The 15,383-nt window shown below is 37.0% G+C and overlaps 1 protein-coding gene across 1 annotated transcript; it reads left to right on the forward strand.

Moving 5' to 3' along the window:
• The first annotated feature begins 3,191 nt into the window (after positions 1-3,191).
• Positions 3,192-13,558, forward strand: LOC110894817 (methyl-CpG-binding domain-containing protein 9). The gene is made up of 9 exons (XM_022142042.2): positions 3,192-3,969; positions 4,490-6,002; positions 6,420-7,049; positions 8,131-8,436; positions 8,781-9,122; positions 9,195-9,293; positions 10,095-10,541; positions 11,046-12,428; positions 12,991-13,558. The coding sequence occupies exons 1-9, from the start codon at positions 3,560-3,562 to the stop codon at positions 13,363-13,365; spliced, it is 5,505 nt and encodes a 1,834-aa protein (XP_021997734.1). The 5' UTR covers positions 3,192-3,559; the 3' UTR covers positions 13,366-13,558.
• The last annotated feature ends 1,825 nt before the right edge of the window (positions 13,559-15,383 follow it).

Raw genomic sequence — 15,383 nt, forward strand, 5'->3', positions numbered from 1 at the left:
TGACTTTCGTACTGCGAGGTAGATTGTCTTGAGGATACTTTATTATTACAGTAGGAAAGCTCGCGACGGAATCCTCCAAACCAGTAGATTAACAGCTTAATAGATTTCCATAGGTGTCTTCTGGAGAAAGGTCGAGGGTCCTGGTCGGTTATCCTTTAAGTTTAGCATCTTAAGATCTCGGTTCCACATTAGTTCCATAACCGATAGAACGTGCCAAGCATGTGTATGATTATAGCCTAGGTACTGTTTTCCCATCATCTGAATTCATCATCAGTCTTAGTTCATGTCTCCGTCAGCTTTAGTTAATTTTAATAAATTGCATTAGGTTATTAGAAACCCCCCTCAAAACATAAAAAACAATTAAGTCGAGTTAGTCTTAGATAAGTTAATCGAGTCTAGTTTACGTAATCAGTAGAGTCTCGTGGGTTCGATACTCGGACTTACTTGGGCTCTACTGCATTGACCGATACACCTGCCGGTTATGTGGTCTAGGTTTTAAAGAGTTTTAGTTTTATAAATTTAAAACTTAGCGTGCCTAGTTTAGGTTAAAATTAATTAGTTTTTAATTGATCACTTTAAGCACATCAGTAATCATGGTTATTTCGATGTTCTTCGGTTCATGATAACAACAATGAAATAATTCGTTATTGTTGTTGGTTTAATTTGATTAAAATGGATTTCAAAAATTTAGAGTACAACCGATAAAGAACATGAAATGGAGATGATACGATGGTTCCAATTGATCAATTTTTGAATCGTGTCAGAAACAATCAAATAATCCTTTGATTGTTGTACTTCTTATTGGTGTTATGTTTCAATGTTTTGTATAAGGATTTGACGAAGAACATGGATTAGATAAAACAACATCAATCGTTTCAATTGAACAATAATCATTTGTGTTCTTCTTGATTTTTGTATAATAAACCTGTGATTGAATCAATTCTGACCAATATCATTTAAATTAAAAGGATGTATCAGAATGATGCTTACTTGAAAATGGCGGGGTGAAGAATGTAGAAGACGGTTACGGAACGACCGTAAATGGCGCTTGTAAGAATGGAGATGGTGAGTGTGGAATATTTATTATTTAATGTTGGAAGCCGTACATATGGTAAGTAAATGATGGGTGTTAAGTTGCTTTTTGTGTGTATATAATATAATATATTCACAAAAATAAGTGTGCTAAATATGAGGCTCGTAAATGTAAACAATCTACACACGTATACCTTGGCACACAAAAGGACATACAATCACATGACCATCTCAATTACCCTCCAAGATACAAAAAATCTCATCTTTTACCAAAGATGATAAATCTGCCATGGCTGCAGACCTACCAACTTCCGTGTGAAATCAAAGTGAATCCCATCATCACTCCCGCCAATCCACGAAAAATCTAATCTTTTCTCAAACCAATACAGAGTCATGAAAACTCATCTAATAACATCTTATATCAAATAAAATCTAATCAAAACAATATTTTATATAATTAATTATATGACAGCTATGGTTCATAAGTCGGGACATACTATACCTAATTGCCACAAAGATATCAAAACTTATGAGGCCCATAAATGGGAAACAATGTACATAAACACGTATAACCTTCCATAATCACTAGTTTCCATTTTGAAACAAATTCAAAGTTATGACCATCCTGGCTATAATCTCATGCTTCAAGAAACATGACAAAACACACCTAGGCATCTCAAACTCACCTTTGCTTTTGAAAATCAAACGTGCATTAAACATGACAGGCAATAATAAACATAAGAAATAATATAAGGCGTAAAAAGAAAGCAGCATGGCAAAAGAAACACAAAGGATGCCATTACAACTTGTTACTCGCGTACTAAAAGATATACTATAAGCTATAGTGTTTGACACTCACATACTAAAGATAAACTACATTGTTTGGTACTTACATACCAAAGATAACTTGTGGATTTGACTTCCTCTTTTAACCTACTGAGACAGACTTCTATTATTGAAAACAACATCATTTATAGTCCTTTAAATGCACCAACAAGTTGTAAAGACATACGTACGACACCCGAGGAAGTTGGGCTGGCCCAATGGGCTTCTAAGACTATACACGGGCCTAGGGTTACCAAAAAACAGGGGCCTCTATATGTAGTATGTGGATTAGGGCCAAATAATGAATAAATCAAACCAATTTTTAAAGGCCCCGTTATTTAATGCGTGTTAGGGTTAGCGACATAGCAGTAGCCAGTGGGCATAATCACCGTTCCATTCCATCGATTTATAGATTATGCACCGTTTCAAAATAAGAATACCAATCTTCATACTAAAATCCTTAAATCAAGGCCACCAACATCGTGACTTTAGATCTTCGAGTCTATGGTTGCCATTATTACTCAACGACGTCATTGGGGATTAGTGAGATCATATGGCTAAAAATCCAAAATTAGGGGTAGCCGTGAATGATGAATCGCAAATTGAAGGATAATCTGGTAAGTTTTTAGTTTCTAACAACATTAGATTCTAATTTGCATATACGACATTCTTGAATTCCTATTGTATATAGTATCATGTTCTCAAATTGAAATTGAGACATCGCAATTCACAAACACTGTTACCCTAAATCCCTAAATCCTAATTTGTACTTTGTCTTTGATATTGATTATTGTGTTAGCGATTAATATTTGAGACCGTGTTTGTAATTTGTTAGGGAATTTCATATTTGCTATTAGTTTTATTAATCCTAATTTATTATTGTTTTTCCTTAAATTAATTGATAGTTTCACTCCACCAACTATTAACATTCAAGTTTATAATTTTTCCAGTCCCAAGCCGAATAAAAGAGGGTTTTTAGTTGTTGTTTCTATACCTTTTTTTTTGTAAAATAATACAAATTCAAAGGTCCATACTTTGTATTTCGCTTAGGGTTTTCAAAAACAACTTTACCTAAAGAAAAGTTTTTATACAAAGTAATTTACTTATTCAAAGTTCATAAAGTTAGAATTGTTAAGAATACAAGTATTCATTCATAAAAAAATATATAACAATAGGATGTAATCGTATCATATCATATTACAAAAGTTTGTAATCGTATCATATCATATTATAAGAAAATAAATAAAAATAGGATGTAATCGTATCATATCATATTACAAAAGTTTGTAATTGTATCATATCATATTATGATGCACACAAGTTTCGTGTGACATCTATAATAACCAAAGGGAGGGTGATTCCGACATTTGACACACAAAACAGGGATCGCAATTCTCAAGAAAAAAAACCCCAAAATCAACACCATCGCAGCAGCTGCAGCAGCAGCTTCTTTCTTCTCGACCGCTTCAACCCATCTCATCACATGCCTTACGTTCCTTCTTCTTCAACACCCTAAACAAACACACATTCTCCGATTTCACTCAAACCCACCCTTTCTAATGATCTTGTTCAACACTTGTTCTTCCTGTCTTTCTAATTTAATCAACACTCATAAAGATTCACGTGTCTTCACTTCTTCCTACAATTTGAGTTAAAACAATTTGTGGGTTTTGTAATCAACACCCAAAGTTTGAATCTTTTAATGGAACAACAACATTCGGGTAATTCATCAGCAGCCGGAACCAGTGGGCGTTCCATAGCGTTAGAAATCGATCTAAACGAAGCCCCTTTACCCTCCCCTCGAGAATTCGCCGGCGCCGGTGGGTTTCCGCCGGAGCGCCGGTGTATGTCCTGTGGTGAGGTGGAAGGGTCGATGGTGATTTGTTTTGATTGTGGGAAAAGGTCTCATATTGAGTGTTTAGGGGTTAGGAAAGTGCAAAGGGGTTGGAAGTGTTTCGAGTGTTTGACTGACTACCGCAATGGGAAGAGGATACGGCTCGCTGCTGCCCCGGTGCCTTTCGATATAAATGAGTCTCCCCCGCGCGAACTCGACGGCGCTGAGGAGGGTTATTTTGTGAATTCAGAGCTGGTTTTAGCAGCCAGCTTTCCTAAGTAAGCTATATGAAGTTTTATACTTGAATAATACATAAATATTCATAATTGTTCATAATTGAAGATGTGTTATTTGCTTTATGGATATATGCTTTCATAATTGAGGTTTTATGTGTGAATGATTGTTACTGTTTTATAAGATCTCTTGTTTATGTAACTACTAATTAGGGTTTGAGCAAAATAGTAGTTTTTTACAACTTATGATTGTTTTAGAACTAGTAGTTGAATAGCATGAGCATGATCAGAAGTTTCCAAATCTATGTTTTTTTTGTCTTTATAAGTAATGTACCTTATTAAACATAGTACGTCAACGTCACGCGTTACACATTTCGATTCTCTATGCTTACGAAAGAAAAGGTTAAATCTTGTTTCATGGATTATACGTCAATTGACTTCGTGTTGTATTATCACATGATTTAAACTATGGTGGTATGGTTATCATTGAACCTTTTGTTCTTTTGTTTTCATCTTGATTTTTTTATATTTCTGAAATTGGTTATAACATAATTTCGGTTTATAGAATGCAGGATTTGATGCGTAACCCTTTTCTTGGATTTGCTTTAAATTCTCCAATGTCGCACCCTGATATGAGGTTCATAGCGACCGGATCTCCGTCTCAAAATACTTCGTGTAGCATGCCTAGGTTTGCGCACGTAAATCTTGAAACCGCAACACGAAAGGGCAACTTGATCTATTTGCAGGCACTTAAAGATTATATAACCGAAAAACAAGGCGTGTTAGGAGACGGTTGGCGTGTTAAATTCGAATATTCCGAAACTAATTGCAAAACTTCCGCAATTTACTTCGCGCCAGACGGAACTCGATTTGATTCGATGTCACAAGTTGCTCATCATCTCGGTTTAACATCCACATTTAATTCATCGGAAACTGAAGATAAGGGTAACGGTTTCGTTTTAATACAGAAGGGATCACATTCTTCTAAAAGAAAAAAGGACAAGCGGGCCAATAACCGAGAGCATAAGAATACGTTGCGCAACGGTAAAAATTCAATAGAAGCTGACTCTTTTTCAAACGGGTCAAAGTTGTTTCACGATGGTTTTCCGGTTCAATTTGAAGACTTCTTTGTTATGTCGGTTGGAAAAATTGACCCGCGGGGTTCGTTCCACAACGCCTCGCAGATCTGGCCTGTTGGTTATCGGTCTATCTGGCATGATAAATTTACCGGGTCCATTTTCGTTTATGATGTTTTAGACGGTGGTGATTCGGGCCCGATTTTCAGAGTACATAGGTATCCATGCACGAAGCAGTCAATTCCTTACGCTTCAAAAGTCCTCTGCGTGAGAAAATGTGAACCGATTCACGATGATTACGATGACGATGATACAAACATTCACATGATGTTTACCGAACTTACTCCACCGCCTCACCTAGATAACGATAACATAACAAGTTTATTGACTGCGGACCCCACCATTAATCTTGAAGAACGTGAAGTAATCACCGGCAATCACGATTTAATTGGTGAATTTTCGATCGAGGACGTATCTTCATCATCTGCTTGGAAAAAAGCCGTTGAAACGCTACTACACGCATGCCATGAATCATATAACAAGAAAAAGGTGTTGACGTTTTGTTGCAATCATCGCGTCAATGAACAATGTCTTGACGCGTCATACGATTTTAGCACATTAGGGAAGTTTTGTTACGTAACGGGTCCGTTGAACAGCATCCCGGATAAGATACTGACAGTTACGGAGCTCGAATCTTCTTGTGAAGCGTTGAGAAAGTGGTTGGAACTTGATAGATTCGGGTTAGATGCGGAGTTTGTACAAGAACTCATAGAGCAGCTTCCTGGGGTTGCCGCGTGTGCGAAATACGAATCACTGATGACAAGAATTAACGGTTTGCGTTCCCAAACTGTTGGTAGTGGTTTTTTTATGGCTATAAGTAAAGACGGTTTACAAAATGAGGCTGTGTCGAATAGTCTTAGGCAAACAAACAAGAGACCAAGTCCACCTGGCAACAAAGTCAACTCAAACCTTCCTCCTCATTTGATCGGTGACGTTATTCAGGTAATAGCTCTTTTAGAGGTGACAGGTTCAACCCGTTTACCAAAACGGGTCTTTTGGGTTGTATTTTTCTTTATTGTGTCATATGAGTACCGAACATTAATGGACATAAATGAACAAATGTGGCTTGTGTTCATGTTCGTTCATTTAACTAAATGAACGAAATTTCTTGTTTGTGTTCGTGGACACAAACGAACTTTCTGCCGAACGGTTCACGAACTGTTCGCTGAACATTTGGTTCGTTTGCAGCCCTATGCAGAAGCTAGTCGGTTTGGGTTATATTTTTCTCCAATGGGTCAAGTGAGTAAAAAAGTTTTAACGTTGCGTAAAGTGTATTTAAATGCGTACTATATCCGGAATGAATTAATTTTTCAAAAAATGCATTATTATGCCTAAATTTCCAAATTTTATGTTGTGTAGGCCTATGAAATCTGCTTGCGGTTTTATAAAGTTCTCGGGTTAGAGGCACCAATCTCTAGACAAGTGATGGAGAGCGAACTCATGAATCCATGGGTTGACGATTTGAAGCCCGTAAAATGGTCTTCAGTTGATTTTCAAAAAAATCTAATCTTGAAAACATTAGAAAACACCCGACCCAATGACGTCACCTTTAATGCCGGTGAAGATTCCGTTGAACACGAACGAGAAGGTTCTCGAGCAGAAGCCGCTAGCAAATGCGCAGGTGTTGAACTCGCGAAATTCCACATGGCACTTCTGAAGGTGGTAATAGAAGATGTGTTGGTAAAAGTCAAGGAAATATACGACCCGTTTGGTGGGGTCGAGTCAAAGTCAAGAAAAGGGAGGAAAAAAGATGCGGAGGTTGTGGTTGGTGGTAAAAGGATAAGTCTTGATATGCTACCTGTGAATGAATTCACGTGGCCCGAAGTAGCGCGAAGATATATTTTGGTTGCGTTGTCTGTTGACGGTAACTTTGAATCTTCAGAGGTCATGACCCGTGAGTGCGGTAAAGTGTTCCATTGTTTGCATGGTGACGGTGGCACACTTTGCGGCTCGCTAACCGGAGTGGCTGCAATGGAGGCTGATGCCATGGTGAGCTGTATTCAGTTTTTTGGTTACAGACTAATGGGTCAAAACTGGTTGGGCTGGGCTGACCCAATATCACATTATTGGTCTTAACTTTTGAATTTAATATATTATATTATGTTCATATAACGACCGCTTTCAGAAAAAAAACCTATGGACTTCCACTTTTTGTGCAGGAAAAGTCTCAATTTTTTGTTTCTTAATGATCTATAACTTGTTAAAATTTAACAAAAATAACCGCTTTCAACAACTTGGTGGATTTAATCATTCAAAAAAGATTTTCTTGTTAAATATATAACAAGTTAAAGAATTTATCAAGTTAAGGTATTTATATAGTGCAAAAAAAAAAGTTTAGGGACTTTTCTACACAAAAAGTGTCCATAATTTTATTCTAAAATCTTTCCTAATATGATTACTAAAAATATTTTACAAATAAAAATGGGATTTTTTGGAAAAAAAAACATTTTAGGAGGTTGTAAGTGTTGTAAGAATCGCTAGGCGCTAGTCATCCGGTGGGGTACCGACTAGCGATTAATCGGATTGGGATTTTATATGTAATTTTCAGTTTTATTGTATATATACACATATTTTTATATGTATTTTTTAAGTAGACATGTTTTAACACCTTTGACCCATATTTTCAAGTAGATAGGATCAATTGCCGGAATTTACAGGTTTTAGTCAAGAATCTGGCCGGAATTGCTAGACTGCCACCGATTTTTGGCCAATTACGATTGGATTTGACCACTGTTGACCGTGTACTGATTAGTTGACCGATTAGATAAAAATTACTCGGTGAACCTCCGGCTAGGGATTAGTCGGAAGCTAGTCGGGATTTTTACAACCATTTGTAACAAGTTGTGTATGCTACGTGTGGCCTTCAACCTGCTCGATTCATTCTCCTTTTAACCAATTTTTCCACTTTACCCGTTCACAATAAAAGCTTACCCAGATTGGCTTATTTTCGTTTTGTAAACCATGTTATTTTGCATGCTGCGGATCGCGATTTCTTATCTTGGCATCTTTTGATTTTGTTTTCTTATCAAATCTTACCAATTAAAGATTTTGCTATTTTCGTTATTCTCAGGTTTTGGCAGAAGCATCGAAGAAAATCTTTTCTTCCGTGAACAGTAAAGCGGTTGAGTTTATCATAGATCAGAAAGAAATCGACACTGGAGACTCCGCAAAAGAGATGAATGTAATCGACGATGATTCACCAGAGTGGGCCCAGGCTCTTGAACCCGTAAGAAAACTACCGACTAATGTCGGGGCAAGAATCAGAAGATGCATTTATGAATCTTTGAGCAAAAATCCACCCGATTGGGCCAAAAAGATTCTTGAACACTCCATTAGCAAAGAAGTTTACAAGGGAAACGCATCGGGACCCACAAAGGTACTTTATTTAATTAATTATAGGCAAATTGCATGAAATGGAAACCAATTTTACACATTTTACACTCAAATTAGATATAAAATAGAAGTTTTTTAAATACACATTAAAAAAAGACGTTTTTAAAAACTTGTAAATCATTTTTTTTAATTTTCTCTATGGCGTTTGATGTGGTATTAGCCTGTGTCACATCAATTGGTTGATTGGTAAAAGATTTCAAGTTCGTTGTCAAAATCGAAAAAAAGTGTTTCTTTTTCGTGCAGATTGCACTATGCTTCTTAAGTTATTGATGTCTGTTTTAGTACTTACTCTACAACTAATCCTTTCAAAATAAAAAAAAAAAATAGAGAGCGGTTATATCAGTTCTTGAGAAAGTGAGAGTTGATATTCCTCAACCGAAGCCCGCTGAGAAGAAAGAAAAAGAAAAAAGTGGCGTAAGAACGTTATCTGACGCTGTTATGAAACGGTGCCGTGTGGTGTTAAGATCGGTGGCTGCCGCAGATGAAGATCGGGTTTTTTTCAATCTTTTGGCAAGACCCGTTTTGAAGCCGAACGATCCTGATGATACGGGAGTACTTGGATATCCCGCAATGGTTTCCCGTCCATTGGATTTTAGGACAATTGATCTTAGATTGGCTGCAGGGTTTTACGTTACTTCGCATGAATCTTTCATCGAGGATGTTCGAGAGGTATTATATCAATTTTTTACCCATCGGTACATTTAGTGGATTCATTATCTGACATGTGTTATTGTGTGTCAGGTTTGGCAGAATTTAAGAATAGCTTATCGTGATATACCTGATTACATCGAGTTAGTTGAAACACTATCGAATAAATTTGAAGAATTATACGAAGAAGAGGTTAGTTGATTTCTCTTGCCCTAATTTCCTATTAATTACCGAAAAACCAAATATATTTATTCATGCCATTTGCGAATCCGACAGTTAGGTAACGTACAGTTTTGTTAAACTTTTGATGTGTGAGACAATATTTGTCAACGTTCTAACATGAAAAATACAAGTGGCATTGGCGGGTCGGATGAGTTGGTTAACGGGCTCGGATTAAAGCGGGTAACCATTTGGTACGGGTTGGGTTGGCCTGGAACACCTTTTGTCCAGTTTTTTTTTTTTTTTTTTTTTTTTTTTTTTTTTTTTTGATAAGATGATTTAGGAGTTGTTGTGTTAAAACTGTAAAATTACAATTTGAACAAATTTTGAACCATTGATCATTTCTTTTTTACTTGCTCTTTTTCATTTTGCCGGTTTGAGCTATGCTTAACAGAATTGACCCATTCATAAAAAGTAAACAAGCCAGGTTTGCCTTCTCTAACAGAGAAGTTGGCCTGTAAACGAACCGAACATGAACTGTTCATGAACTTGTTCGACGGGAAGTTCGTTTATGTTCGTTTATTTATAACCGGACTGTTTATTTAATAAACGAACGAACATGAACACACGTTTTGTTTGTTCAATTATGTTCGTCATTTCGGTTCGTTTATTTACATTTGTTTATGGTTGTTCATTTATGTTTCATGCATAAGTAGTTATATTTATATAAATATTAAACATAAAATGATTTACCTTTTTCTTGCATTGATGTCATTACTTCTACTGGATTTTGTCCATTTAAACATTATTAATTTGCGGGTCCAATTTACTTAGGTACTAAACCTCGTGAGCAGAATTACATGCAATGGTAACAGTTTCGATTCATCAACCGAAGAAGCGAAAAAAGAGTTAAATTCGCTTGTTATTGAGATAACCGAGGGCCCGCTCCCCCCCGCACCATGGGAGGACGGGGTGTGCAAAGTATGCGGGATGGATAAAGATGACGATAGTGTTTTATTATGCGATAAATGTGATTCCGAATACCATACATATTGCTTAGTTCCACCACTTGCAAGAATTCCAGATGGCAATTGGTATTGCCCTTCTTGCATGTCCAGTCAACCTATCGTACAAGACGAGCGCTGTGGGACCCGGGCATTGTCTCGTTTACGTGGCAAGAAGAAATTTCAAAAAGAATTTACGAGAAATCTTTTGGAGAAATTGGCCCCGTTAGCGGATACCATGGAGTTAATGGAGTATTGGGAATTAGGCACTGAAGAGGTTTGTTACGTAAATATATTATTTTAACTAGAGTAAAATGCCATTTTTGTTCCTGGGGTTTGGTCAGTTTTGCGCCTTTCGTCCAAATGTTTGTTTTTCCGCATCTAGATCCAAAAGGTTTGAAATCTTGCTATTTTCATCGGCTCGTTAACTCCATCCATTTTTCTCCGTTAAGTTAGTTGTATTTCCGTCTTTTTTGCTAACAAAGGGCAATTCGGTCTTTTCAGGGGTATTTGGTTTTTTTACATAAAGTGAAAAAAGGCCTAACTGCCCTTTAAGTTAGCAAAAAAGACGGAATACCTCTGACTTAACGGAGAGAAATCGAGCTGGATGAAAATAGCAAGATTTCAAAACTTTTGGATCCAGATGCAGGAAAAAACAAACCTTTGGACGAAAGTCGCAAAACTGACCAAACCTCAGGGACGAAAATGGCATTTTACTCTTTAAACTACATGTGCATTTGATGATCACGTGTGTAAGTTTATACCTTCTTTTTTTTTACAGAGAGTTTTTCTCTTCAAATTTTTATGTGACGAGTCTCTGAGTTCGGGGGTTGTTAGAAACGACCTGGGTTCGGATTCCGGTGATCTCGAAAAGCAGTTACGCAAGCTGTATAAAGAATTGAAAACTCAAAATAAAAAGGAGGATGTGATGGCTTCAAACTCGGCGAAAGAAGTTGAAGATAAATGTCAGGAAGATGAAAATTTGTCGTTTTCAAAATCTAGTGATGGTCAAAGTCAAATACAAAATGAAGAAAACGATGGGGACCAAGATCAAGAATCTATACAGGAAAGGATCACGAATTTGGAATCGAAAAAAGCTAAGCCCGTTATTCGAAGAGAGTTTTTGGGTCGGGATTTAGTTGGAAGACTCTATTGGGCCGTTAGCAGCCCCGAGCGGGTCCTTGTTTCGGGCCCACATGGTAGAATGAAAGCTTGTGAAATGCCCGAAATGTACACATCCGATGACTCTTTGTGGACTTGCTACGAATCCGATTCCGAAATTCAAGAACTTATCGGGTGGTTACGAGACGATGATGCACGAGAGAAAGATTTGAAAGAGACGATAACTCATTGGCAGTCAAATAGAGTAAATATCGATAATACCCTCCAGACCGTTCAAGGTAATTGCTCCACGTCTTCAGGTTATGATACCAAGGCAAGGGCAATATTGGAAAAGAAGTTTGGTTTATTCTTGAAGAAGCATTGTCGGAAGGGTAAATCGGTAAATAACGGTAATTGGTACCGGTGTGAATGTTTGGAGTTAGTGGGGTCCACTCGACACCATTGTTCTTCATGTCATTTGACTTATTCAACTAACGAGGAGCTAGAAGGTCATAACAATGGAAAATGTGGAAATCATCAAGAAACCGAACAGCCCGCAAAATCAAAAAAAGTTTCTATCGTCAAACATGCGGCTTTGCCCGATCATCATGATGAACCCAAATCCGATTGCCCGTTTAACTTTGAGGAAATCCGGGCTAAGTTTTGCACTCGTGGCTCCCTTAAAGACGAAGTCAAGGATATTGGTCTTATCGGGTCAAACGGAGTTCCATCACTTATATGGTTTAATCCCAATGATGGTCCAACTGAATTTCCACTATCGGAAAAACAAAGCATAAGTGAGACGCCGTCTAAGGTTGAAAGATCGAAACCTAAGGGTATAGGCGGAAAATCATCGTTAAAAACCCGAACTCCGGTGCGTATCTGCCAATCCTCTTTGAAGCCACTAGCGGGCCGGGTTCTAGAAATCCTCCGTCATCTTAAAATCATCTTGTTCGATATGGAAAGCGCACTTCCAAATGAAGCCATTAGACCTTCACGCGGAGGCTTGGATCGGTTACGTGCTTGGCGCGCTTTTGTAAAATCAGCACAATCAATATATGAGGTAATTTACCATGAACTTTATAATATTACATGATTTAGGTAAAAAATGATTATTTTATTAATGAGTAAAATGCCATTTTCGAGGTTTGGCCAGTTTTGCGACTTTCGTCCAAAGGTTTGGTTTCTTGCATCTGAATCCAAAAGGCCTGAAATCGTGCCATTTTCATCTAGCTCGTTAAGTTCATCCATTTTTCTTTGTTTAGTCAGGGGTATTTTCGTCTTTTTGTAACCTAAAGGGCAATTCGGTCTTTTGAATACTTGTACATTATGCTAAATGCTTGTACATAAAGTGAAAAAGACCAAATTGCCCTTTAAGTTAGTAAAAAAAGACAGAAATACCCCTGACTTAACAGAGAAAAATGGAGTTAACGAGCTAGATGAAAATTGCAAGATTTCAAACAATTTGGATCCAGATGCGGAAAAACAAACCTTTGGACAAAAATCGCAAAACTGGCCAAACCTCAGGGACGAAAATGGCATTTCACTCTTTATTAATTAAAGACCGTCATACTTTGCGAAAGCCATTCATTCTTGTGATGTTGTAACATGAGTATATGTTTCAGATGGTGCAAGCTACCATTATTTTCGAGGAGATGATAAAAACCGAATACTTCAGAAAAGAATGGTGGTATTGGTCGTCGCCTGCAACCGCGGCGAAAATTTCCAACATTTCAGCGCTTGCCCTACGAATATACGCGCTTGATGCAGCCATATACTACGAAATGCCCGCAACATCCAATTTGGACCCCACAGACCCCGTGACGCCTAAGGCAGAAAAGAAGAGTACGGAAAAGTCAAACACAAAGGAGGTGTCTGAGAAGTCAAACCCGAAGAACAGTCAAAGGGCAAGCAGCTCACCCGCGACCGACTCAAAGCCTCCCGAGGCTTCAAGACCCAAAACCAGATCAAAAAAGAAGAGCCGAGATTCCGACAGTTAAAAAGTGGTTATTTCAGGAGCCAAGATTCTGATAGTTGAAAAGTAGTTATGTTTGACTGAGGTACATAGTTTGAAACAGAAGAGATGTAGTGTTTTGCTTGTTTGTGGTTTCTTTTTTAAACATATATGATGAAACTAGAATTATATTAATCTTTACTCTTAGGATTGATGGATATGACATGGTTTTTTTTATCTATAGTTTTTGGAGATGATTTAACAGTTAAAAAGGCTTCATTTTTGGCATTTTTTAACTATTGGTTTACTGTGTTTAGTTCTGTTAGCCTGTATTAGTATGATCCTTTTTTATCCCCCTTCCAGCCCAGTTGGTTTCCCATGTGGTGGTTGGGCCGGCTTCCTCCTTGTGAGGTCGCCGGTTCGACTCCCGGCTGCGGCATATTGGAGGAGGGGGGGGGGGGGGGACGCCCCTATGATGGATCGTTCCTACCGTGGCATGGTTTGATCTGGAGGGCAACCCGGTTTTCACCCAGCTGTTACCCCAACGGTTTTACCCGTGTGGGGGCAGTATGGTTTCCGGGCAAAGATTAGTTTCCGTACGCGGCCGGGGCCCGATAGAACATCGCGTCCGTAACACGGGACTGACGGGGGATTGTCTTTGACAAGAACCCGGTGACCTATAGGTCCTGTACATAGAAAGTCACCCTTAAAAAAAAAAGTATGATTCTTTTTCTAATCTCTTGAACAATATAGTAAACAAGAAACAGAAATAATTTAACTGAATTTGTATGTTTTTAAAAAGAATTTGTTCTTGCAGTTAATTTTTGGATGTGTTGTAATCAATATTTTAAAAACCGGTTTTTAATTTATGTTGGATTGGGCTTTAGATGGTTCAACCGGTTGAACCAGGTTGTATCGGATGGTTCAATCGGGTTGAATAGTTAAGTATATAATTCCATAAATAACATTAACTCAAAGCATAATCCAAACATGTATGATTACAAATTAAAAGATAATCCAAAATTATATAAACATACTACATAACAATTAACAAAACTCCTATATCATTTATATAAACGTATTGTGTTATTATCTTTTCTTAAAATTATAAATAAATATAAAAATCATCATCAACCTAATAATTCAATTGAGATGAAGTGACGATGCTTTTGAATTTTGATTGTTCATTGATGGGTTTTACGTGAGGGGAGACTGAAAGATGTTTTAGCCTCCTAAACGGTTTAGGGTTAAAAATTAGGGATGAGCCATTAAAAACGTAAAAATCCAAAGTTTCAAACCATAAAATTACCTTGGACCGGTACCGGATTTTACCGTTGGTACAACTCTTGTGTCGTTTCACTATTTACCGGGATATTTCGTACCAGATTTACATCCGGTACTGGTAATACCACCGGTTTTTAAAACAGTGATTGTACTTCAATAGACATGTTAAAATGAATAAATGATTCCACAGCTACCTATATATAGCATAAAACTTAAATCACTAATTTCTCATATGAATATGAAAAATTAAACAATAAACTAATATCACAACGGGAAGACAAATTTGGCATACAAGAACAAAAGATGGCACGTAATAATTAGGGGTGAGAGGTGGTGAGTTATTCTCATTCTTTCTTTTCCCTCTAATTTTATATAAAGTTGTAAATCCTATAAAAAGATGTGGTAGTTTTTAGCTAAAGGCCAACAAAATAACCATTTTTAAGTCGCACAAAACAAAAATACTTCTTTAAAAAAAATAGTTTCATATTCACATCACAATCACAAGAAAGAAAGGAAAAAAAGGTTAGTTTTGATTTATATGTTAACAACATTTAATATATTGAATTTAAACTTAAATATATATAGCTACTAAATAACTAACTGGTTGTGTCAAGTGACACAATTCTTTGAGTCCAAAACTTTTTTCCAATTATGTTATTTCATAATTTCGTATTCTATTTCTTAAATTAAAAGTTTTGACTATAGTATTTTATTTATATACATAATTTGAAAAGTCCAAAAATATAAAAGTTTGTTTTTTTAATACTTAACGTGGTTAAC

Source organism: Helianthus annuus, chromosome 12 (assembly GCF_002127325.2).
Source record: "Helianthus annuus cultivar XRQ/B chromosome 12, HanXRQr2.0-SUNRISE, whole genome shotgun sequence".
NCBI lineage: Eukaryota > Viridiplantae > Streptophyta > Magnoliopsida > Asterales > Asteraceae > Helianthus > Helianthus annuus.